Raw genomic sequence first — 25698 nt, 5'->3', positions numbered from 1 at the left:
GATACCCCTGGGAAACCCAGGTGGAAATATCACCAAAAAAGTTGGAAAGGAATGAACAAATGTTTTGGTTCAGTAACACCATTGTAAATGTGTTTTCATGTTGCTGATGAAAAGGAGGCGATCGCCAAAAATGTAGGCAGCAAACTATTCAGTTTTGCCAACAAAAAGGCTTGTTCCAATTTTCCATAGGAAACAGTTAGTAGTGAAAAGATTATTCAGTCTACATCCATAATTCTGTTGTAATCTGAAGTTCCAACTTGTGCTACTGTCTTTAATATAAACTGTTACAACTGATAAGCTCTGCTGAATCTCAGAAATACTTTCTTTACCTAACAGTAATTATCACATAATTAGCCACAGCAAAGACTCTGTTATTGTCAAAAGATCCTAAGATTTTGGTCCAGAGGGTCTTAGCTTTGCCATTTATGAGTAGAAAGCCTTCGGGCAGGATACTTCACTTTTCAAAGCCTCAGTTTTCTCATTTGGGAAGCAGGGATAAAGTACTTATAGGATTGTAATTAGGATCCAAAAGATAATGTCTGAAAAATGCTTTATATACTATAAAATGTTATATAAAAGGAAGATATTCTTTTTATAACAATATACAAAGGAGGGGTAAATGAGCACTCAAGATGGAAGTTTAGTTTCTCTAAGATTTGAAGTAAGTTTACTACCTAATTCATTAAATAAATTCTGTCAAGGGGATTTCTGTTAAACATATCCCATTTCTTCTTTTTTTTTTTTTTTTTTTACTTATTTTTAAAATTTGTATTTAATTTATTTTTTTAATTTACATCTAAGTTAGTTAGCATATAGTGCAACAATGATTTCAGGAGTAGATCCCTTAATGCCCCTTATCCATTTAGCCCATCCCCCTCCAACAACCCCTCCAGCAACCCTCTGTTTGTTCTCTATATTTAAGAGTCTTTTCTGTTTTGTCCCCGTCTCTGTTTTTATATTATTTTTGCTTCCCTTATCTTATGTTCATCTGTTTTATATCTTAAAGTCCTCATATGAGTGAAGTCAGAAATATAGCATATTTCTAATGAAAGTGTGGGTGTGTGCATGTGCACACACATGTGTGTGCCTGTGTGTGTGTGTGTGTGTGTAGAGAACTTGATGAATACACCAGCATATACATCAAACTCAGCAAGCTGTTCTCATGACTGAAATCCTGAGGACTTTGACATCCAGAGCCTATAAGACTTTGCTGTATTTCACCGGGGTGAAAAATAATCATCACTGGTAAAATCATGTAAGAAAACTACACCTGAGGAGAATCCGATGCATAGGAAGATTTAGAAAGTACTGAAATGCAATTCCTGACCTAGCACATATCTTTTCTGAAATCCCAGGGTAAAGACTGAAGGCTTCACCTGTTTTTCTCTGTCAATTGCCTAAAGCTATAAATAGGTCTAAAACTCATCTCTCTCTTTTTAGCAGAGAAGGGTCAGATTACAGATGCAAAGCAAAATCATAAAATGAATGTCAGGGTATTTTATAGTGTCAGGCAGTCATCCCCACAGCCTCCTCTCTCCTCCTTTCTACTGTGCTATCCTAGAATCAAGGACCCCGGCAACAATGCCTCTGTTGAAACTTCCAGGTAGGTGTGCAAAAGTGTTTTGAGAGCTCAATTCTTTTAAATGCAGCCATTCCTTTGAGTATATCATGTCAGCTTTGACAATCCTTTATTTAGGGTTCAGAGTACCACTTAATTATACTTTTCAGGAAGAAGCAAGACAAGATTTTCAAGGATTTTTTCTTCTTCTTAGTTTTGGAAGGGAGATAATTTTCTAAAACTGTATCATGTGGTAGCATCTTTGATGATCCCAGGAGAAAACGGTGGAAGATATTTAAAATCTACTCTGCTAGTCTAAACAAAGCCTGTGCCTGTTAGAGTTCACAGCAGCGTCCTATACAACGTCTCTAGCTATAGTGTTAGTTGAAAATCACAAGCATGATGGAAATGTTAACCCAATCTGTGTATTTTGATGGCTCACGATCCAGGTTTGTACACATAATAATTTTTAGAATCATACTAAGTCTTTTTCATTAGGAAGGAAATACATATCTCCTGTGAAACAAGAAAGAGAAATTCCACTGAACATAAAAGTAATAACACTCATTTAGAGAACATGAGAAATTTAGAACAGTACTAAGAAAAAAACAACCACAGTCCCATCATCCAAAGATACCACTTTTCACATGTTAGTGTTTTTCTTTTCAATCTATTTTCTATGCAACTTTAAGGAATTTGTAAAAAGCATAGCTGCGATTATATAATACATGTCACTTTATAGCCTGCCTTTTTTTTTCCCTTAACATTATGACTTAATCGTTTATCATGGTATTCTAAACTCTTCCTAAACATCATTTTAAATGGCTGGGTAATATTCAAATCTTCTTAACTAATCCCTTAGGTTCTTTACTGTTGGGTAAGTAAAATTGTATTCTGACAACAGTATTTGTACATAAAGTTTTTGCTATTTTTAAGAATGGAAATCAGTAGGGTAGATTGTCAGAAATGGCTGTTTGGTAGGTGTTGCTAAATTGCTTACCAAATGGGCTCCTTCAGTTTGGCTGAAACCAGCATTGTATGAGAGTTTCCATTTCTCTAGAGCAGATGTCTTTAACATCACATTTTACAAAGCGTACCTCTTTACGATTATAAACATAAATTTAAGGAGCCATATTAGAAAGGGAAAGAAAAGAAAGGGGTGTGTAATGACCACATTCCCAGAGTTTTCTGATGACAGCAAATTGTAGGTAAATGGAAGAATGAGCTGTAATAACACATTCCACCTCCCCCATTTCTTGTACCAATCTACACATTTCTACCCCAAAGCACAGATTAACAGCCACTATGATTTCTGAAAGTTGTTTATATATTTTATCTTGTTTTATTTTACTTCAAACAGCTAAAGAAAAACGTGAGTATTTTGGACAATTTTTCCTGCCATTTGCCAAAGTATCAATGAAAAATAGTACTATTCATTAATTCAGAAACATGAGTATTTTCCAGCAGTGTTTATTAAATGATACCATTGAAAGCCAACAAAGATTAATAATAACCATAGATATCCCATAGCATAGCAAATGAACTCATGGATTTTCTGGACTCCCCCCCCCGCAAAAAAAAAAAAAAAAAAACCAACCAAATCCATTTTTTAAAGAGAACATCAGAGGGGCATTCATCTGATGTTTTAAAATAAAATAGTATTCTTTAGATATAGGTTAGCCAGCGGGGCCTATTGAGTCTTGCCTTAGGAAATCCTCAACTCCAAAGCAAAACATTTCATGGTAAATTTCTGTGACCGGGTCAAATAAAATCTCACTTCAGATAAAACTGGAACTTTAAGTTATGTTTCAAATTAGACTTGTCCTTAGGCTGACTGATAGTGAGTAGGTCTGCCTCGGAGAGGCATAGAGGAGATGAGACGTGGCAGATGAAACACCTACGACCTGTCTTTTCTACCCATCAATAAAGCACTGCTGGGAAATAAGCATGCTCTTCTGGATCTCAACGTTGAGTGAAGAAGCCAGCATGACATTCCTCTTCTCAAGAGCCTTGCACTTCCCATGTTAATAGTAATAATCCCCAACTTCTATATAGTACTGTGTCATTTATAAAGGATTTCTTGTTTAACCTTTATGGCAATGCTCTGAAGTTGACATTATTATTATTAGCATTCTCTTGTTATGATGATGAACACTGAGGCTCCTTGTGATTATGTGGTTTCCCCAAGGCCACCCAGCTGTCACAGACACTTTTCCTCACTCCTAGTTCAGTGTTCACTCTGCTTCATCTTTCTACCACTTGTTTCTATTCTCGTGTCTACTCCGCATGTAAATGAAGATGTCCTGTCGTCCAGACATTTCCACTCAGGTGCTCCATTATCTCAAATGTAATATGCTGAAAAAAGAACCCAACAATTAGCTATACAAACACAAGGGACTCATCTCTCCTTTACTCCCTGAATTCAGAACTGTCACCAAATCTTATCCACTCATCCTTTGAAATACCAGTTTCACTCTTTCTTTCCCACAATCATCGCCACTCCCTGAAATATTTTTGAAAGGCAGAGCTCTTGAATGAGGAGTCAAATTTCAGCTGTGGTTGCATGAAGTCAAAACAACTAGTTGATTCAGTGGAAGGAAATATCAACCATGTAATTTGGGGGCATCATGCAAACCACATCTTAGAGTAGAGTTTCTAACTTTTCAATCATCTCTAGTGGCTTAGGGAGATGGAACTCAGTAAAAACAATAACATTTAAAACTATGAAACAAATGGATACGTGCAGTCCTAGGTAATGACTGTTTGTTCTGGACAAGCCAGATCTCAAGCAAGTAGGATTTGGTTTCTGAGCATCCATGTCCATGCCATCCTTCCTGAGGCCTCCAGCAGCATTGTCACAGACCCATCATGACAAGCCAGTTGCATCCTTGTCCTCATCATCATCATAACCAACTGGCCTCTTTTCATTTGCGTTTCATGGTGCATGAAGCCTCTTCTAACTTCTGCTTGCCATTCATCCTTGAGGTGCATGTGCTTGTTTGCATTCCTGGAGGAATGATACTAATCTCTGGGGATCAGTTGGTAGTGGGGTGGGGAGGCATTCTCAGGCCATCAAACGTATCTATTTAGAGTCCCATTTGGTCCTTGGTGGCGTGTGGTACTTCTCAAAGAACTACTCCATAGCATCCAAAGACGGTCTTCAGTTTCAGGAAGAACTTGAGTTTAATGAGGCAGACAGATGCATGAAGTTCAGCAATACAGTGGATTTCTGTTATTCTTTTGTGATAAGCCAGGTTTTGAAAATAGGCTGACCTGACAGTGGTGGTGAAGTTATGATTTAATTACTATCATTTCCAATGTACGCTTCAGCCTATACTAAGTCATATCATTTATCATTTCCTTAATAGCCCCAAACTAACCCCAAATACCAGATATCTGTCTGACCAACGCTACCAAATTGCATCATTCAGTTTGATCTGGTGCTTTGTTGTCTGTAAAGTATTTCCCTGTACATTATTACCACAACAGCCTCATGAGTGAGGTTTGGTAGGTACTAGTATTCCCACTTTACAGATGAGGAAACTAAGACAGAGGAAGGTGGAGGTGTCGGTAAGTGCAGAACAAGGATTTGAATACATGCACTTACTCAAGTCAAAATCGAAAATGTGGCATTTTGGAGATCTGTAAGGACACTGATGGGGCGGCAATGAGGGGATCTTTCTCTTTGCATGCAGTTTGCTCTGTCATCATTTGAAGAGTGTTCTGTCTTCTGTTGCTCCAAATAGCTAACTCTTTGCCATTCTCATTATTTGCTACCTGCTCTTTTCTGGAAATATGAAGAGATTTTAGAAGTATTAGAAGTAATGACTATTCAGATGAAAACAATTGGGTATGTGGAAAATGCAGTGGAACTTAACAGAAGAGCAGATACTTGATGGCCATTACTACGCTGTATGATGAAATTAGTTCCCTTACATCCGGAGAGTCTTGGGGTTATTCATTGCCAAACTAAACATCACCCCTCCACCCATTCTAAGAATGGGAATAGTAAGGGTGCCTCAGTCGGAAGAGTATGTGACTCTTGATCTTGGGGTTGTGAGTTTAAGCCCCACGTTGGGTGTAGAGATTACTTAAAATAAACTTAAAAACAAAGGATGGGAATATTAAGGCATGTAAAAGTAAAATTGGCTTTCCAAGGGCCATTCGTTATGAAAAGCCACATGTCCACAAGAAGTGGGACTCCCAACACTGGGTAGTAACTTTCAATGGCCCCCTTCTCCCACATACCAGCATATCATCAAGTTGTCAGGATTTGAAATAATGTGTGAGAGAAACACAGTATCTGTCTTATGAGGAAGAAAGACCCAAAGTACACGTTTATTTCTCAAAACTACCTAGATCACTACGATCTTTCTAGAAGGAAAAACTCCGAAGACCAACAATCCTATTCACACCTTCACAGCCATCGGAAAAACTCCACCAGTCTAATGAGAAAGATTATGCTGCATGGTTACTATGAAATCAGACTTAGCCCTGCCAGAAACAGGTGATCTTACATTAAGTGCTAATCCTGCAAGAGACCAATCCCACCTTTAGGACCTCCTGAAATGTGCTGCAAGAATCTGACCTGTGTTTCTGAGAATAGATTTCCACGCTACCCACACAGAAACCTCTAAAGAGACAGTAGAGCGGCACTGAGCTTTGACATGCTTCTAGGGCACTGGTTAGAGTATAAGGGAGCCACGCACCCAGGGCAGTCCTTAGCACTGTGCCTCACACAAGCAGGAACTCTCTGATGACTTCTGAGAAAGGGCTTGAATACTAATCCATGAAAACCTCTTTTAGAAATTGATGATGAAATACGTAGCTTGGCTGAAAAAGTATTTGCCTCTGAAGTCAAAGATGAGGGAGGCCGTCAGGAGATTTCCCCCTTTGATGTGGATGAAATCTGTCCAATTTCTCATCATGAGATGCGAGCACACATGTTCCAGCTGGAGGCCATGTCCACCTCCACAGAAGGCAGGAGGTAAGTGGTGTAAGGGAATGTTGGGACATTGGGACACAGGAAGGAGAATTGTCAGGGCAGCTGGTTCAGTCTGTCTAATGATGGTTCAACTTGGAGGAGGAACTCTGCCAGAGCTAAAAATTCTTCCCTTTCACCTATACCCCTCACCCCCGCACTGTGTAAGCTAGGGCAAGGTTAGCAATGACTAAAAAGAAGAAAAGAGTAGACATCCTGTGCTCATGCACATCTTCCTTTAGTTGAAGCCTCCCTATCTGCCCAAGCAAGAGGACATGAGCTCCTGTGCAGTTGTTCCAAACCAAGGTAGGCTGATGGCTGCTGGGCACACACTCAACTTACACACAATGGGTACGGAAACCAGAACTCAAGAGCCTCATCTTCAGAGTTCATTTTTAGCCAACCTTCGCATTGTGCTATCTGATATGAATATAGCCCTCAGGCCAGTCTGACCTCCTCCAGGCCCCAGGGATACAACACTCCATTTCTGCCTTCCTGCCCTGGCCATCCTCTTTATTTTGTCTTTAAGGAAAGAACAGCGATCCCCCTTGTTCAGCATGCCCCATAGGACCTAACGTAAGTCTTGGGTCAAAGCAGAAACTCAATAAATACTTGTTGATCTAAGGAAGTAATATTGACTAAGCAACTTATAAACTCCGTACACTAAATCTCACAGAATTCCTTTAAGGTAGGCATTATTACACTATTTTTTTTCATAGGGGGCAACAGAAGCTCACAGAGTTTCAGAACAAGCAGAAAACAACACAGGTAATAACTGACATAGCCTGTGCTTGTTGTGGTTCCCAGACTGCCCATCTGCTAGGAGTGGACTGCCAGTGAAGAATAAGGTCATGCTGAAAGCCTTCTTGTATGTTCCCAAAGGCCAACGGTCCCAAAGGATACCAGGAAGAAGGGAATACAGTCATGTGATCCCTCTTCCCATATGGTCGGATCCTGTTTCTGACAGCCAGCTGACATTTTAATTTGCACTTTTTGTCCTCAAAATGAAATTGGATAGTGAAACAACAATCTATCACAACGCAACTCCCAATGAGGACCAAGTTAAGTTCTTTTATTTTTGTGTTTCAAACCCAGAAAAAAGCGTTTCCATGGACGGAAGACCGTTAATTTGTCCATTCCACAAAGTGAAGCATCTTCCACTAAACTGTCCCATATCGACGAATACATTTCTTCATCTCCAACCTACCAGACCGTGCCTGATTTTCAGAGAGTGCAGATCACTGGCGATTATGCCTCAGGGGTGAGTTGCTCTTTTTCCCCTCAAATGTCGCTGCTGGGAAGACACAGCTTGATTGTTTCAGCTTCCTTACCTTCTTCCCTTTCCTTCTGAGGAAGGTGTTAGTTCACTTGTCCTTTGCTGTACTTCATTATTTCATTTCAATACTGATTTGCCATGACTTATATTTCTGTTTTGTTTTATCATCCCACATGATCTATGCTTCTCTATTCCATTTGCTTGCACATGGACAGTATGTAGTGGAATGCAGTGTGTGTGTTACAGAATACACTAGACAAATTTTGGCACAAGAAACAAGAGAGCACCTGGTGGGCTAATCCCACTGAGGATATCACAAGACAAGACAGGGAGCCTCGAGGAGGCACAGGGGGCTCTTGGGAAAAGATGGATCCCGGGCAGCCCTAGAATAGAGACAAGGGCTTCAGGTAGCATAAACCAATCCAAGAAAACAGCTTGGAAGAAAGAGAGGGAGATGAGAAAAGAAGAGTGGAGAGACCAGAGAAAAGAAGAAAGATGAGAGAGAGCCTAGAAGATTCTAACGGGGCTATTGTTTTTTTTTTGACCAACGGTCATCTCCAATTTCATTGCAGATGCTTACACGGTAGATTATTGCCTGGAATAGACTCTAGTTATGCCACAGGGATAGTAAACTCCTGTCACAAACAACTTGACCTTCCTGTCCTGTCCAGGACAGTTGGGCAATTAATAAATCTCTGTCACATGAACTTGCAGAATCAGCATCATATTGGTGAAACTGATGTGTAGCTATCAGTCTATGCTCCAAATATAGTTTTAATGACCAATCCTAAGCCCCCTTCTCATGTAACTGACCCACTTAGGGTCAGTCCCAAGATATTTAAAAAGGGACAGAGCAAGGAAACAAACACAATTCTTGTTTATTCACTTTCTGTGTGATGACATGACTGCAAATGGCAGGCATTTTAGATTATAAATGACTGAAAGGAGATGTTCAATATAGCTGCCGTTTGGAGAATGCCAGAGTTCAAAAAAACCATAAAACTAAGAGGCAAAGTTGATACCGCTTGTGCTTGGTAGAAACAAACACAAACGAAAAGAAAGAGGATGGGAGGAAGGAAAAGGTTCACAGAAGTCAGGTAGTAGCTGTTTCTCCTCTGAAAGCTGGAGGGCACCTGAAACCATGACATGGAGTCTTTGAAGAACCAGGCGTGTTGGCTGAATGTGGCTGAGCTGCTGAGCAATAATCAGCTGGTTGTATTCTGTGCTCCCATCCGTTCTCACCTTGTAACTGAACAGAGAGGTAAGGGGGATCAGGACTAAGTTTCCAAGGCCATCAATCCCTGATAATCAGTTGACTCCATGTAATCAATTCTTATTGAGCACCCACTGTGTGCTACACATTGTGTGCCAAATGCTGAGGACACCACGGTGAATAAGATCCAGCTCTTATCCTGGAGAAGATAGACCGGTGGCCCATTAGGTGGCAAAGGAACAAGCATGCCATTAGAAGCAGACCTCTAGTTCCAGCACCTGTGCCAGAATCTCTCGGCCAAGGTCAGCAAGCCTTTAAAAAGAGTTCAACTGTTAGGATCAACATCCGGGCCTCAAACATTCGGAACAAGCTTACATTGGTCCCAGAAAATCTTTGGGCTCTGATGACGATCATTCAGTGATTTCAAGTTATAACTCTTTGGGCATGCCGTCCCCAGCCCGGAGTCAGGGATGGGGCATGGGAGACAGACCAGCTTAGGAAATTTCCGGCAGTTCTGAGAAAATTTTATTCTAGAATCTCTCCATTTTTAGCCACAGATTAAGTTCTCTTTAAAACCATCCAAAGGAATGATAACTTATCATAAGATGATGTTCTGATCCATCCATAGCGACAGAAGGCAGGGCATGCATGATAGGGTTTGAGGGATGTGTGACACCTTATTCATCCCCACATATTTCCCCCACTGACCAGAAAGTGGTTTGAATTCTCAAATTAGAGTCACATGGTCTTTCAGTTGAGATACCGTCTTCAGAAGCCTGTATGTAAAACCTGGAAGGAAGAAGGTATTTTCCATGTTAGAATGGGTTCTTTTAATCACACTCACTAGATAATCAGTGCTTTCTAGCAAACACCAAACAAACACAAGACTGTCAGGAAAGACTTGTAGACCAGGTGAGTTTTAGCAGAAATGAAAGAGGGCAAGAAACTTCAGGACCTGCTCCTGGAGGAAGACCCAGGGCCCAAGTCACGTAAGGGAGCAGCCACATGGGCAGGTGGGCTCAGCATGGGCTACAACACCCAGGAGAGAGCAGGGGCATACCCAAGACAATCCACTTCTTGGATTTTCACAGGAGTGACTCTGATGCTCTAACACTTTCTTGGCAGGTGACAGTTGAAGACTTTGAAATGGTTTGCAAAGGTCTGTACAGGGCACTGTGCATACGGGAGAAGTACATGCAGAAGTCATTTCAGAGATTCCCTAAAACCCCTTCCAAGTACTTGCGGAACATCGATGGTGAGGCTTGGGTAGCAAACGAGAGCTTCTACCCAGGTACGTCAGAAGTAATTTTCTTATGCAGCGTATGAAATAGATCTTTTGGTTTAACTACTCAATATTAAGTATATCCCTAAATTACAGTAGTCTCCCCCCACCACCATTCCATGATTTGGCTTTCTTCAGTTTCAGTTGCCTGCAGTCAACCAAGGTCCATACATAGATGGTCCTCCTGATTTATTGTCAGAAGGTCAGCAGTGGCCTGAGGAGTCCAGGTGGCTTAGTCGGTTAAGCATCCAGTTCTTGATCTCAGCTCATGTCTTTTTTTTTTTTAAGTTTATTTATTTACTTTGAGAGAGAGAGAGAGAGTGGGGGAGGAGCGGGGGGCAGGTGGGGGACAGAGGAGCTAAAGCGGGATCTGTGGTGACAGCAGAGAGTCTGATGTGGGGCTTGAACTCATGAACCGTGAGGTCATGACCTGAGCCGAAGTTGGACTCTTAACACACTGAGCCACCCAGGTGCTCTCAGCTCAGTTCTTGATCTCAGGGTTGTGAGTTCAAGCCCCACGTTGAGCTCTGCACTGGGCATGAAGCCTACTTAAAAAAAAAAAAAAAAAAAAAAAAAAGAGGTCAGTAGCCTACTGATACCTCACAAGGCCTACCTTATTCACCTCATTTCATGTCACATAGGAATTTTATCATCTCACATCATCACAAGAGGAAAGGTGAGTTTAGGGCAATAAGATATTTTGAGAGAGACCATGTTCAATTAAAAAAAATTTTTTTAATGTTTATTTTTATTTTTGAGAGAGAGAGAAAGAGTGCGAGCAGGGGAGGGGCAGAGAGAAAGGGAGACACAGAATCCAAAGCAGGCTCCAGGCTCTGAGCTGTCAGCACAAGGGCTTGAACTCGTGAACCATGAGATCATGACCTAAGCTGAAGTCAGACACTTAACCAACTGAGCCACCCAGGCGCCCCTCCCAATTTTTATTACAGTATGTTGTTATTATTGATCTATTTTATTATTAGTTGTAGTTGTTAATTTCTTACTGTGCCTAATTTATAAATTAAACGTGTAAGTTGATAGACCAGTGGCCCATTAATAGGTATGTATAGGTATATACATAGGAATATACATAGGTATATATATATATATATATATATATATATATATATATACATACATAGGTATATACATAGGAAAAGACAGTCTATACAGGGTTCAGTGCTATCTACAGTTTCAGGCATCCACTGGGGGTGGTGGAACATGTCCCCTATGGATAAGGAGGGACTACTATCTAAGTAAGCCAGTCTAAAAATATCATAGTCGTCTTTGGCTCCATTCTCTCTCCTGTCCACGTGCACATTCACATAATTAATTCCGTACAATACCTCTCAAAATCTCCCCTCTTTGCAATTCCCCAAACCCTAATTTAGGTCTATCTTTCACCTTGTCTAGGCTATTATCATAGTTTCTGACCCATTCTGTTAAATTCTAATCTCACTGTCTGTTGGTGAGATTCACTTAGGTGCCAGTTATTAAAACACAGATCTGAACATATCCCTCTCCTATCACAAACCTTTAATCGCTCCCATTACCTTCCAAATTGAGTCCAGTCTTTAGCCTGGCATTCAAGGCCTGCCACCAGCTGGCCTTCTAACTAGATTCTCAACCTATTTATAAACTTACCTTATCTACTCCACCTTTGTTCTGGTCAGAAGTGTTTCCTGTCTGCCGTTTGGTTCAGCACTTTCCTGCCCCTGTACTGTTGTCATGCTGTTCCCTGTGCCTGGACTGCCCTTCACTTTTTTCACTGTATGTCCATATGTCCAGATGCAACCTCACCCTTTGACGTGCAGCCCAGATGCTATCGTTTCCTTCCTTCCTCTAACCTCTGGAGAACACTAAACTATATATGTTTTGACTTTCCATAGTACTTCATTTCCGTCTCTCACTTTTTACTTTCTGCCTTATATGAAGTGAAGTACATGTTTTTAAATAATCAGATTTATAGAACTTCTCAGATTTCTATTGTATAACTGTATCATGTTTTATTTAACCAATTCTCATTTTTAGGCATTGAGATTTCCGACTTTTAAAAATTGATTTCCATTAAGGTTGCAACGAACAGCGTTAGAGAAACATCTTTGTGCAGTTGCTCGACATCTTCTGGAGTATACTTCTAGGTTTGAGATTTCAAGGGAGACAAATATTAAGGGTTTTTGAACTTGCAAATTGTTATGTCCTTAAAGCTTTGCAGTTCTGTAACTTCTTCTCTATAATTCCTTTTCATATTAAAATCAGAGTAAACATGTATCCTGTTTGGCAATACATAAAATCGGTTTACCTCTTTTCTATAATACTGTCATTAAGATATTTGTTTTGTCTTTGCTTCTTCTAAATTATGCTTTATCTCTCTATTATGTTCAACTATAAAGATTCAAAAAATTAATATTCGACATAGCAAAATACTGTTTCACTTCTGTCGTGTTCCTTGTCTCCTAGTTTTGAATAGAAAATGCATGACTTTTTTCTTCCCATATTATTTTTCCCACTGTGGTTGTGAGTCATCACTGGCAAACTGGAGACTTTTCTGCTGCCTTGGGCACTTACTTGTTGAAAGTAGAAGGTTAAGCGCTTTAAAGGCCATGACAACATAGAATTTCTTCCTGGCTTTCTTAGGTTGAAACTGTTAGCACTGGAAAGAAGGGGACATTTACCCACAAAATCCTTTCTCATTCCTTTGTAGGTGCTTTAGAAGGTGGATAGTATGTTATAATTACAATAAGAACTGGAATTCTTCTAGTAAGACTTTATTTTATATTTCCACTTATATTAAAACCAGTCTAGACAGAGCACAAAGGGTCTTTAGGGCAGTGAGACTATTTGTATGATACTCTAAGAGTGGATACATGTCATTGTACATTTGTCCAAACCTATATAATGTACAACCCCAATAGTGAACCCTAAGTTAAAGTATGGACTTTGGGTGATTACAACATGTCAGTTATGTTCATCAGTTGCACCAAATGTACCCTCTGGTGGAGGGTGTGGATAGTGGGGAAGGCAGTGCCTGTGCGGGAGTAGCAGTGAGTATATGGGAACTGTGTATTTGATGTTCAATTTTGCTATGAACTTAAAACTGCTCTAGAGACGCCTGGGTGGCTCAGTTGGTTAAGCGTCTGACTTCTGCTTAGGTCATGATCTCCCAGTTTGTGGGTTTGAGCCCTGTGTCAGGCCCTGCGCTGACAGCTCAGAGCCTGGAGCCTGTTTCAGATTCTGTGTCTCCCTCTCTCTCTGCCCCTCCCCCGCTTGTGCTCTGTCTCTCTCTCTCTCTCTCTCAAGAATAAATAAACATTTAAAAAATATTTTAAACTGCTCTAAAAAATAAAGTTTTTTGGGGCGCCTGGGTGGCGCAGTCGGTTAAGCGTCCGACTTCAGCCAGGTCACGATCTCGCGGTCCGTGAGTTCGAGCCCCGCGTCAGGCTCTGGGCGATGGCTCAGAGCCTGGAGCCTGTTTCCAATTCTGTGTCTCCCTCTCTCTCTGCCCCTCCCCCGTTCATGCTCTCTCTCTGTCCCAAAAATAAATAAACGTTGAAAAAAAAAATAAATAAAAAAAAAAATAAAGTTTTTTGAAAATAACCACTCTAAATTAAGACTTCTAGAGAGGTTGGTTTTATTAAGGACACAATGCAAATTCTACTTTTCAACTGTAGTCTGATTTTATTTCTATGCAAATATCTCATAAGCTAATAAAATGTTCTAAACAGGAAGCCTTTGATAAGCTACTTTAGTAAATAAAATTATTGGTAAGTAGTGTATCAATCATGTAAACAGTACTTCTAAAGGACTTGAAAATCATTCTTACACTAGATAAAATCTTATAGTTACTTTAAAGTACTAATTTAGTCAGCTTTGATAAATAATGTAGGAGCGCCTGGGTGGCTCAGTGGGTTAAGCATCCGACTTCAGCTCAGGTCATGAACTCGCAGTTTAAGGGTTGGAGCCCCACATTGGGCTCTGTGCTGACAGCTCAGAGACTGGAGCCTGCTTCGGATTCTGTGTCTCCCTCTCTCTCTGCCCCTCCCCTGCTCACCCTCTGTGTCTCTCTCTCTCTCAAAAATAAAAATATATAAAAAATAATAATAATAATAAAGAAAAGAAAAGAAAGAAAAATAACGTAAAAAAAAGCTTTAGCTTAGCTCTGGGTAAATAATTATAACTTATGACGTACAGGATTCCAAACAAATGAGATCTTACAGCATTTCATATTTTGGTTATTTTCATGTGGTCATTTGTCTTATTTCCTGATATATTACTCTGTGTTTCATTGAGAAAGTCTTTACCCCTCCTGCGAAGAACGGAGAAGAACCCTTCCAAACAGATAACCTCCCGGAAAACCTGGGTTATCACCTCAAAATGAAGGACGGTGTGGTTCACGTCTATCCTAATGAAGCAGCAGCCAGCAAAGATGAACCTAAGCCACTTCCTTATCTCGATATGGACACCTTCTTAGATGATATGAATTTTTTGCTTGCTTTAATTGCCCAAGGACCTGTGTGAGTGTTTAGTGATGCTACCACCACGGGTACTAACACTGCTCTTAGTAAGAATGAGTATTTACCAAGTGCTTACAATGTTCAAACACTGTTAAACCCTTAGGTACATTATTTCCCATCTCCTCACAAGCATTCTGCGAGGTGGGTAGTTTTATAATTGGCGTTTTGTAAGCGGAGACTCTGATGAGTTAAATAATCTCCCAAAGTCACACAGCTCCCTGAGATTCAAGTCTGCATCTGCCATCCCTAAAGCCAGGACCCTTAGCCTTGAGCAACGCTGTCTCCCCGGGGCTGTTAAATGCCTTCCCAAGTCTTCCCTCACTATTCTGTCCAACATGGATGAAAAGATTGAGCCCCTGGAGCCCAATACTTCTCAAGTGAGATTAACCGCAAACTGAAATGTTTGTTTCAATAATTGCTTCCTATGGGTAATAAGGGTCCTGATGGTTTTGAAACTGTGTCTATTTTCCTTAAGTGTCTGAATGATTCAGAATTATGTGATTTAATTTTCCACAGTAAGACCTACACCCACCGGCGCCTGAAGTTCCTGTCTTCCAAGTTCCAGGTCCATGAGATGCTCAACGAGATGGACGAGTTAAAGGAGTTGAAGAACAACCCCCACCGAGATTTTTATAACTGCAGGAAGGTAAACGTGGGCACTGCTCAGGGGCCAGCGCTGGGCAAAAACGGGAGCCCAGTTAGCTCTTGAGTGGGACAAGAAAGAAACTGTTTTTAGTGAAAGCAAATGAATTATTCTAGAAAGTTAAAATGCCATTTCTACTGTTTTCTACACAGAAGGGTTTACCACATTCTTGCCACAAAAAAATTATAATGATCGTGAACCACAAAAATAACAAAAACGAACGAAATCTCAAAAACTGCTATTCCAGGCTTTGGAAGATCTTTCTTCTAGTCCTTTGTCTTCTACTTCCTGACTCTGAGATATAGCGGGTGATGATTAAATATTTCTGAGTTTGTTTCCTCATTCGTAAAATTGGAAAATATATCTGCTCAGTCTAGCTCACAAGAGGACGGTGGGCATCAGATGCACTAATAAGTGTAGAAAACGAATCAACTTGGAAACACCTCTGAGATGTGTTCCGACCATTTGAGTGATTGAAAGAAGTGAGGATAGAAAATATACAAGCAAAGATTCAGGACCAAACCCTGGCTCAGCTGCCTGTATAACCTTGGGCAAATTCATCTATCAAATCTCCAGGCTATAAAATTATAATCATAAGAATATCTAGCTCAGGGGCGCCTGGGTGGCTCAGCCTGTTAAACATCTGACTTTGGCTCGGGTCATGATCTTGAGGTTTGTGAGTTCAAGCCCCACTTCGAGCTCTGTGCTGACAGCTTGGAGCCCAGAGCCTGCTTCAGATTCTGTGTCTCCCTCTCTCTCTGCCCCTCCCCTGATCGCACTCTGTCTCCCTCTCCCTCTCTCTCAAAAAGAAAAAAAACATTAATTTTTTTTTTTTTAAATATCTAACTCATAAGTTCCATCGCTGTGTCAGTCATGGCTTTGACATGATTTTGATCTTTTCTCCCTTTGGGGCTGAAAGCTGTGGCAGCTAGTTTATTTCAGAGGTGGAGAATGGTCCCCCAGAATTTTGTGTGGATCAAAGGTAGAGAGTTAATTGGATAGGCAGATATCCAAGAGAAATTGGCATTATTATTATTGCATCGCCCTAAACTTTCACATTCTCGCAAGGGTACAAAAAGGTGCTGCTGGTTCTCTCCTGCCGCGCCACCTTCACCGGATGTCAGGTCACATCCCTCTACTTATGCCTTTCTCTTGCCTCAATGGGGTTTGCAGGTACCATGGCCTCTAACAGAGCAGCATGACTAGGGCTGATTGTTGGTTTTCTTTCTCTGAATGTACACACAGGTGGACACCCATATCCATGCAGCCGCTTGCATGAACCAAAAGCACCTGCTGCGCTTTATTAAGAAATCTTACCACATTGATGCTGACAGAGTGGTCTACAGCAGCAAGGAGAAAAATCTGACCCTGAAGGAACTTTTTGCCAAATTAAAGATGCATCCCTATGACCTGACCGTTGATTCTCTGGATGTTCACGCTGTAGGTTGAAAAAGATGATGTCAGCTTCATGCTCATACTCAGAACCGCACGTGCCATTCTCCTATAACCTCCCACTTCTCAGAGCCCTCTTAACCGTGTTGGCTGACCGTGCTGACTGAAAGCACCCGCAGACAATTTTGAGGTTCACTCATTGTCAACTGTGCCAGATTCCTTTCTTGGAGCCCACCCCCTTCCCCCCGGTTCCCAGGCCCTGTTCCTTGTGGCCATTCCCTCGCTCTCCGTGTCCCAGCAGCTCTGATAATAATATACTTGTGTTCCTGTTTCCTGATTCAGGGACGCCAGACCTTCCAGCGTTTTGATAAGTTCAATGACAAATACAATCCTGTAGGAGCAAGTGAGCTACGAGACCTCTACTTAAAGACAGACAATTATATTGATGGGGAATATTTTGCCACTATCATCAAGGTGAGGAGGAACCAACCAGATCTATGGTACCTGGCCTGGTTCTTGAGGAGGGGGCGGGAGAGAAGGAGGAAAAGAAGGAAGGAGAAAAGAGAAGAGGAAGGAGGAAGGAGGGAAAGGAAGGAGAAAGGGTGCTATCCCTGGGGAAGCACCACAGACACGAATGCAAGAATTTCTTCAGAGATGTCCACTGTAATGATTTAAAAGACTTGTATTCCGAGACTAGAGAAGCTGAGGGTGTGGATTTGGGACTGATTAAGGACTCTTTCAGGCTCATGGCCTGAGCTCTAGCATGCAGGAATGACACAGTGGACTTGGGAGATGTGCGTTTTGGAAAGTAGGGGGTGTAAAAAGAGCTGAGTGTCGTTTGCAGGCCCCTTGGATTGGATATTTCGACATCCTTTCTCTGACTTTTTCACTCTCTAGACTCCATCACTGTCAGTCTCTTACTGACTAGATTCCCCTCATCTCTCGATTTCCTTAGATCTTAACCTGGAATAGGTTCCCTCTGACCTCCTTTTACGCTTCCCCTGTTCTTGGTACCCACTTCCTCTCCCTAGACCCCACAGATTTAGACCCCTGAGGGACTTGTGGGAATTCCTGGCTTTGGACTCCTTTGTTGGCTTCGCAGGAGGTAGGTGCAGACCTGGTGGAGGCAAAGTACCAGCACGCCGAGCCCCGCCTGTCAATCTATGGCCGCAGTCCTGATGAGTGGCACAAACTGTCCTCCTGGTTCGTCCGTAACCGCATCTACTGCCGCAACATGACCTGGCTGATCCAGGTCCCCAGGATCTAGTATGTACCTTCCCATCGGAGACGCGAAAGCCTGACTTCATCCCGCCTGCCTCGCCTTCTCTGCACAAACAAGAAAGATGTAGTGCCTCTAGACACAAAAAAAGCTTTGTTAAAGCGGAGCTCAGAACCGGGTCCTGGGTGCTTGGTTTTGTCCGATCTGGGTTCAGCACTCTTGACCAAAGACAGGAATTAGGAAGATCATTTCAGTTCAGTTTTCTAACCAAGTTTTGGGGTTTTGTTTTTTAAAACATGGGACTTCACGCAGATCACAAAATAACTTATTGAGACTATTTGAAACTTAGCTAGGATGAGAACTATGTACATTTTACTATACTTTCCCTTTCTCCTGGTCTTTCTCTCTGTGTCCAGTCATTCTTTCCCATGCTTATCTGGACTGGGATGTAGCCTTCTTGTATCAGAACCTTTATTATCGGGATGCCGGGGTGGCCCAGTTGGTTAAGTGATTGACTCTTAATTACGGCGCAGGTCATGATCTCACGGTTTGTGAGTTCGAGCCCCACGTTAGGCTCTGTGCTGACAGCGCAGAGCCTGCTTGAAATTCTCCAACTACCTGCCCTCTCTCTGACCCTCCCCTGCTCACCCACTCTTGCATTGCACTCTCTCCGTCTCAAAATGAATAAACATTAAAAAAAAGAAAGAACCTTTACTACCATCTGACATTTGTCTCATTTACAAGTGTTCAAGTCCTCCACAATCAATGAGTATTTATCAATGGTATTACCATTGATAATTACTCATGACCCTCGGGGATGCTCAGCATCATTGATCTTCTATCTAACTTAAGTGTTTATCTATTTTCTGGCCACCTGCCTCTGTATGCCGCCCCTGCCCCCCACCCTTGTCAATGCAAGAGTTTTATCCTGTCTCTTGAACCAAAAAAGTAACTTTTTGACTGGGGTAGGGCTTCCTGTCTAATATCATTAAAGCAGAGAGGCAGTAGGTGTGATAAGAGCATGGACTCTGGACCTAGACTGGCTGTATTTGAATCCCAGTTTTACTATTTACTAGCAGTGTGACCTTGGGCAAGTTTCATGAGCTCCCTGCCTTTGTTTCATCATCTTTACAATGAGGGCATCTGGTTGGCTTAGTCAGTAGAGCATGGGACTCTTGATCTCCAAGTTGTGAGTTCAAGTCCCACATTAGGTGAAGAGCTTACTTAAAAATTAACTAAAAAATAGGGTCATAATGGTAGCTAACATACTGAGTTGTTATAAGGATTAAATTAACTAATATTTCTGGCTACTTAAAAGAGTGGATGGCCATATGCTGAGTGCTATATAAGAGTTAGTTCATTGGATTGTCCCTGGCTAAAGCATATCAGAAGTGTTTTTGTTTTTGTTTTTCTTTTTTGAGAGACAGAGAGAGTGAGAGAGCACACATGTGAGAGCTGGGGAGAGGGGCAGAGGGAGAGAGAGGATCCTAAGCAGGCTCTGCACTGAGTGCGGAGCCCAACACGGCGCTCGATCCCACTACCCTGGGATCATGACCTGAGCTGAAATCAACCAACTTGAGCCACCCCAGGCGCTCCAGAAGTGTTCTCGATAAATGTATCATGCTCACTTATATACCACAAATAAGTCACCCACTCTTTTGTGACATAGTTCCTATATATACTCTTCATTTTCTATATGGATTTAGCTGTGAAGGTTAATATTTTTACTACAGAGGTTTTGTAGAAGAGATTGAGGCAACTGGTCCAGCAAGAAGTTTATGTCTCTATGCCTCATCTAAACGGAATCCCTCTTTACGGGTAGCCAAAAAGAGTGTACCGGAGTGGACCTAGAATGGACACACTAAGTCTTTTTCTGAACATGGCATCTTGCCCTCTGATTCCTTCACACAGGGGCTGTTAATACTAAAAATATTTTCCTCGTAAATTCTCTTTATTCTTGCCTTTAGCGATGTGTTCCGATCGAAGAACTTCCTCCCACACTTCGGGAAGATGCTGGAGAATGTTTTCATGCCAGTGTTTGAGGCCACCATTAATCCCCAGGCTCACCCAGACCTCAGTGTCTTCCTTAAGCATGTAAGCATGAGCCTTTGGGCCTTCTCACTGCTGTGCGTGAGCTAGTATTGCCACAAGCTGTGATTCATTTTTGGTGCTTATCTCTGACGTTTGGTCCTTGCCTTTGGGAGCTGAAAGGTTTTCTGAGGACTGGGATCCTGTAGTCGAACTGACCCCATTGCATGGCCTACTTTTCCGGACAGATTACTGGCTTCGACAGTGTGGATGATGAGTCCAAACACAGTGGCCACATGTTCTCCTCCAAGAGTCCCAAGCCCCAGGAGTGGACCATGGAAAAGAATCCGTCTTACACTTACTATGCCTACTACATGTATGCAAACATCACGGTTCTCAACAGCCTGAGAAAGTAAGTAGACAGAACTGGAGCTAGAAGGAGATGATTCTATTTGACACACCTCTATTGCTCAGACATTGGTGCCTTGGGTGGTCAAGGGCCACTGCATTGCACTGCTAGGACGCTTTCAATTGGCCCGAATCAGAAATTTCTTTCCCTTGTCTTTTTCTTCGGTTTCTTTCTTTATTTAGTAGCAGGAATGGATGTTTTGGAGCCTTCAGCAACTTTCACAGTTCCTTTCTTTGCAAGTTTAGGAATTTTCACTAATCACTGCACAATTTATTATCATACTCCATACACTTCACCCTTCTTGATATACCTGGGTAAAGAATAGAGGAATATTATAACGGGGTTTTCTGGAAACATCTCCCCCCTCAAGTGTGAGTAGGAGAAATGACAACATGGTACTTTTGGTAAATTTCCTGTTGAAACTGAAGGTAATCAAATCTTGACTTTCCTCCATACCCTCATATCCTCTGCTGCCTCTTTTTTCAGAAGGCTATGTTCGGGAAGAATTAAGATCATGACCTGGAATTGCCAGTTTTACCGAATCCTTTGGATGCCCCACTCTCTTTCAGAGGGTTAATTCTTTTCTTACCAGATTTTCTTATAAATTACTCCATGCCCCAAATTGCTGCCGGGTCCTAGCCAGCCACCTGTGATAACTATGGCAGTTGCCTTTCCCTAGGGAACGAGGCATGAATACTTTCCTGTTCCGACCTCACTGCGGGGAAGCGGGCGCTCTCACCCATCTCATGACAGCATTCATGACAGCAGATAATATTTCTCATGGCCTGAATCTAAAGAAGGTGAGTTGGAGGCTCTCTTCCTAATATTAACTTTTATATTGGAGCTAGAGGAATAATTTTTTCCGTATCATTGTCTCCCAAGTCATTATCAACACTGGAATCAAATTAAAGTAGAGCAAAAAAAGATTTTTGAGGTTATTTAGTATAGTTCATTTCACAGAAGCCAGACAAGTAAAGGGAGCTGCTTACGATTACCTAACCAGTTAGCAGCAGAGATGAGTTAATGCAGGTCTTTCGACTTCTATTTTAGAACTCTGAGAAGGGAGAATTCAGAGGTGCTTGGCTTACCTTAAACTAGTTTTTGCCAGATTTCTTGTTATAGCATGTTTTCAAATACCTCTTGTGAGAGTCAGAACTTTCTTATGAGGGATAAAAAAATGTTTCAAGGTGAAGTCTTTGCCCGAGACAGACCATGTACCTTAGGCAACTAAAACTCAAACATTTAGTTTGATTCAAGGCTACTGAAAATTGATGATCCCAAATACATTTATTCTAAATAGCATTTACATTTAAAATGATTATTTGTCTGTCCTCAGGGACTGAAAGAACGTATGATCATTCTTTTGAAAGCTAAAACTTGCAGATCATGTGGTTATAACATTTCTCATTTGTATCCCTTTTTCAACATCCTTAAATAATTTTTTTCACTTTTCCTTTTCAGAGTCCTGTGTTACAGTATTTGTTCTTCTTAGCCCAGATTCCCATCGCCATGTCGCCATTAAGTAACAACAGCTTATTTCTAGAATATGCCAAAAATCCTTTTTTAGATTTCCTCCAGAAGGGACTAATGATCTCACTGTCGACAGATGACCCGATGCAATTCCACTTTACCAAGGTACACATATGGAATCTTGAGCAATACAGGCATATTTGGAGGGACTGTTGTTTTCCATACAGAATTTCAAAGTCAAATCAAGGTATTTCAATATACTTTTTCTGCTGGATGCTTGTTATTTTTTTTTAATACGCTTTTCTTCTTTCTTTCTTTCTTTCTTTCTTTCTTTCTTTCTTTCTTTCTTTGTCTCTTTCTCTCTTTTTCTTTTTCTTTTTTTGCCTCATTTAAATAAATAACCTAAGGAGCCCCTAATGGAAGAATACGCCATTGCTGCCCAAGTGTTCAAACTGAGTACCTGCGATATGTGTGAAGTGGCAAGAAACAGTGTTCTGCAATGTGGAATTTCTCATGAGGTAGACCTGTCCTTGGCTGGCTGTCCTTCTGTGCATAGGATCTGGAAACTGAGTAGTGAAAAGATAGTTGGGGAAACACATGTAGAAAAATTATCCCGCAAGTCATACGCAAATACTATGGCCAGGGATTAGAAAGAATTCTTCTGTCTCTCTGGCTATGCCTTTGGGCAAGGAAAATAAAACACATTTGACTTCTCAGCAGACCATGAGTACTGAGGCACTGGATAAGTGCTTTTACTGGTTTATGTTTTCCTTTTGTCAGTAAGTAATATAAGGAAGGGATCTTTGTGGAAGATGTAATTACTGTCTGTATCAGGATAAAAAGACAACAATCATTCTCCTTTCTTTTCTCTTACAGGAGAAAGCAAAGTTCCTGGGCGACAATTACCTCGAGGAAGGCCCTATGGGAAACGATATCCGGAAGACAAATGTAGCCCAAATCCGCATGGCCTATCGCTATGAAACCTGGTGTTATGAACTTAATTTAATTGCTGAAGGCCTTAAATCGGGAGAATAAAGCAAATAAACCAAATAATAATGTGGGTGAGATTTTCATTAGAGAATATGAATAATAGTTACCAGTTACTGAATCCTCACTATAAACCAATGATTGTACTAGATATCATTCCACTGACATTATTTCATTTAATTATTTTCACTTTATGAAGTAGAAAATGTTATTTTCATTTTGGAGAGGATGAGTAAACTGAAGTTAGTGAAGTTAATAACCTGCACAAGGACACATCTATTAAGAGGTAGCATTGGGGACGTAGGTTTGTGTGACTCTAGAGTCGCTATGACTTACAGGTGAAACATTTGGTAGTATTTTTTGCCCTGCCTTATTAACAATTAATAATAGTTAATAATACATATTATTATTAACATAATAACTATTAAGTCAAGGCAAAAATATGAGCAAGTGACTTGTTATTGGGAGAATGTAGGCTTAAAATATTTTTTTTTTGATGTTTATTTATATTTGAAGGAGAAAGAAACAGAGCATGAGCTGGAAGGGGTAGAAAGAGAGGGAGACACAGAATCCAAAGCAGGCTACAGGCTCTGAGCTGTCAGCAAAGAACCCAATGAGGGGCTCGAACTCAAGAGAGGTGAGATCAGGACCTGAGCCAAAGTTGGATGCCCAACCCACTGAGCCACCCAGGAGCCCCAGGGAGAAATGCAGGCTTTGGGTTTACAGAATGAACTTTGCTTGAGGCACTTAGACCATTGAAAAGTCCTTTTGACGGGATACAACTGGAGACTAATGCTCTTAGACAAAAACAGGTGTCGTCCAATATAGAAAATATGTACCTATGAGCTATTACACTTAGGTAGAATTTATCTTATCCAAAGATGATCAGTTTTAAGGATATAATTGTCAATAAAGTTATAGCCAGCTGTCATTGTACATTTTAAATAACTTTTTAGGAACCTATCTGTTACTCAAGGCCAGGTAGAATTCCAATAAGCTAGGCTATACTTCTACATGTACAACTGTGTTGCCATCTAGTGGCTGGGCTGATAGTTCATTTAACTTATTAAATAAACAATTACTGATGAACTGCTCAAGTATCAGGTAGTATTCTAGGCAGCAAAGGTGTAAAGAATAAGATTTCATTCCTACTCTCCTGTTGTTCACAGTGTGAAATGATAGAGTGAGTGGATACAAATGTGAAAAAGAACATTTTGTGAAACACCTCAGGAAGTAATGACTTCTCAAATGGAAAAACAAAAATAAAGGCAAATTCCTGCATGTTTCCACATTCTACACAGCTAGCTATAAGCATGGGTGTGATCCTGACAGCGTGTTTATACTAGCCCTAGTATAAGAATCCTCTCCCTGGTTTCTGAAGTTGAACTTCTGTTTGCTGAGTATTTATAAGTCCCTTAGAGAACCTGATTTTATTTCTACCTTGTCCTCTATATCATCAAAATAATAGAGATTGCTAAATTAAACATTCTAGTCTCAGATTTAAAAGGCATTAACTACCATTAGTTATATCTCCAGATCACCCATGAGAGGGCAGTAGAATACATACATGTTAATTCATTTATTACAGACATAGAAACCATGCCAGATTTGGAATTCAATCTGCCTCATTTTGCCACATAATCTTCCTGAATGTAAAGTTTGAACTCTGAAATCAATTTGAATTTTGAAATAAAATTTAAAACCACACTATTCTAGCTTAAAATTTCATCTTGGACAATTGTTTGAGAAGTTTTCTAAATATAGAAGTATGGAGGTGGGGTTGAGGGGGGTAGTCCATAAAAATCACTGCTCAAAATTTACTGCAAAATATATTGACGTTTTTTTCCTCAGTGAAACACAATTTTTAAAAATGTCTTGTCATTACTCTCCCTCCTCCTCCCCCCCCCCCCCCCCCCATTATAGAAGGTAATTCCTGTTTCATTGTCCACAACTCATGGCTTCACAACGGTGTGGGATATGCGGCTTTTACTGCTTAGGCTAAATTGGCTTGTGACAGTCATCTGCGATGTGTAACCAAACACCTCTTTCTGGCAGTCTTCTATTTTGGTACCTCTCTGTGAACAGATGTGGGAAGATTTTGGTCAAACCCAAGAGGCTCTGGTGGGGAGCGGTGGGGTGGGGTGGGGTGGAATGGGGCGGGACGAGGTGGGGTGGGGTGGTTGGCGAGTGCCTGGGAAACAGGCTCAACTCATCCTGACTCGCAGCCTTGGTGAAACTGGGCTGCTGCTCGCAGTAGGCACAGCGCCATGCACATACCTGAGTGTGAGCGTGTTGCAGGCGTAGTGCTTAGGCATGTGTGTCACAACAGGGCGTGGGGGCCGACCTCAGGCACTGGGAGTATCAAAGGCGCCTTGCTCTGGGATTTCAAACCTCACGTGTTCGGAGCGTTATTCGCATCTGTGTACGTTTCAAGTTGGCACTGGACTGCAATGGCAAGAGATAATTTTATGGCTTCCTTGAGTGAGGTTTCATTTGGATTCCTCGATTAAACTAGGTGACCGTGAAGAGTCAACCTTCATGCAAATTCAGGTCCATCGCCGTGGGGTCAATAGGACCGTAGGCACGGCTGCTGCGATGGGGCTTTGGCTTGAGATCTCGGCCGGCGTCCGGGCGCGTAAGGTCCGCGGGGCAAGGTTCTGGCCCCCGGGCCGACTGGAACGGGGGCGGTTCCCCTCTCGACGGTTCCCGGGCGGTGCCGGGGGCGGGCC

General features: G+C 41.4%; 1 protein-coding gene and 1 long non-coding RNA gene across 6 annotated transcripts; one reads left to right on the top strand and one right to left on the bottom strand.

The window, feature by feature from the left end:
• Nucleotides 1-1480: 1480 nt before the first annotated feature.
• AMPD1 (adenosine monophosphate deaminase 1) lies at nucleotides 1481-23032 on the top strand. Of its 4 annotated transcripts, none has more exons than XM_045478738.1 (16): nucleotides 1481-1603; nucleotides 2919-2930; nucleotides 6365-6545; nucleotides 7635-7800; nucleotides 10154-10319; nucleotides 14602-14821; nucleotides 15338-15467; nucleotides 16710-16904; nucleotides 17199-17330; nucleotides 17959-18122; nucleotides 20043-20169; nucleotides 20352-20515; nucleotides 21192-21312; nucleotides 21974-22147; nucleotides 22390-22500; nucleotides 22859-23032. In XM_045478738.1, the coding sequence occupies exons 1-16, from the start codon at nucleotides 1486-1488 to the stop codon at nucleotides 23015-23017; spliced, it is 2340 nt and encodes a 779-aa protein (XP_045334694.1). In that variant the 5' UTR covers nucleotides 1481-1485; the 3' UTR covers nucleotides 23018-23032. The 4 variants fall into 4 exon arrangements, with proteins under 4 accessions (XP_045334694.1, XP_045334696.1, XP_045334697.1 ...); XM_045478740.1 differs by having other exon boundaries at nucleotides 6365-6549; XM_045478741.1 differs by lacking the exon at nucleotides 2919-2930 and having other exon boundaries at nucleotides 1514-1603; nucleotides 6365-6549.
• Nucleotides 9536-25698, bottom strand: LOC123598499. Of its 2 annotated transcripts, none has more exons than XR_006712653.1 (2): nucleotides 25247-25698; nucleotides 9536-9817 (listed from the first exon to the last, which is right to left on the bottom strand). It is a non-coding gene; the product is annotated as an uncharacterized LOC123598499 (long non-coding RNA). The 2 variants fall into 2 exon arrangements; XR_006712652.1 differs by lacking the exon at nucleotides 9536-9817 and adding an exon at nucleotides 24941-25044.

Source organism: Leopardus geoffroyi, chromosome C1 (assembly GCF_018350155.1).
Source record: "Leopardus geoffroyi isolate Oge1 chromosome C1, O.geoffroyi_Oge1_pat1.0, whole genome shotgun sequence".
Lineage (NCBI taxonomy): Eukaryota > Metazoa > Chordata > Mammalia > Carnivora > Felidae > Leopardus > Leopardus geoffroyi.
This window is presented reverse-complemented; position numbering and strand designations above follow the sequence as displayed.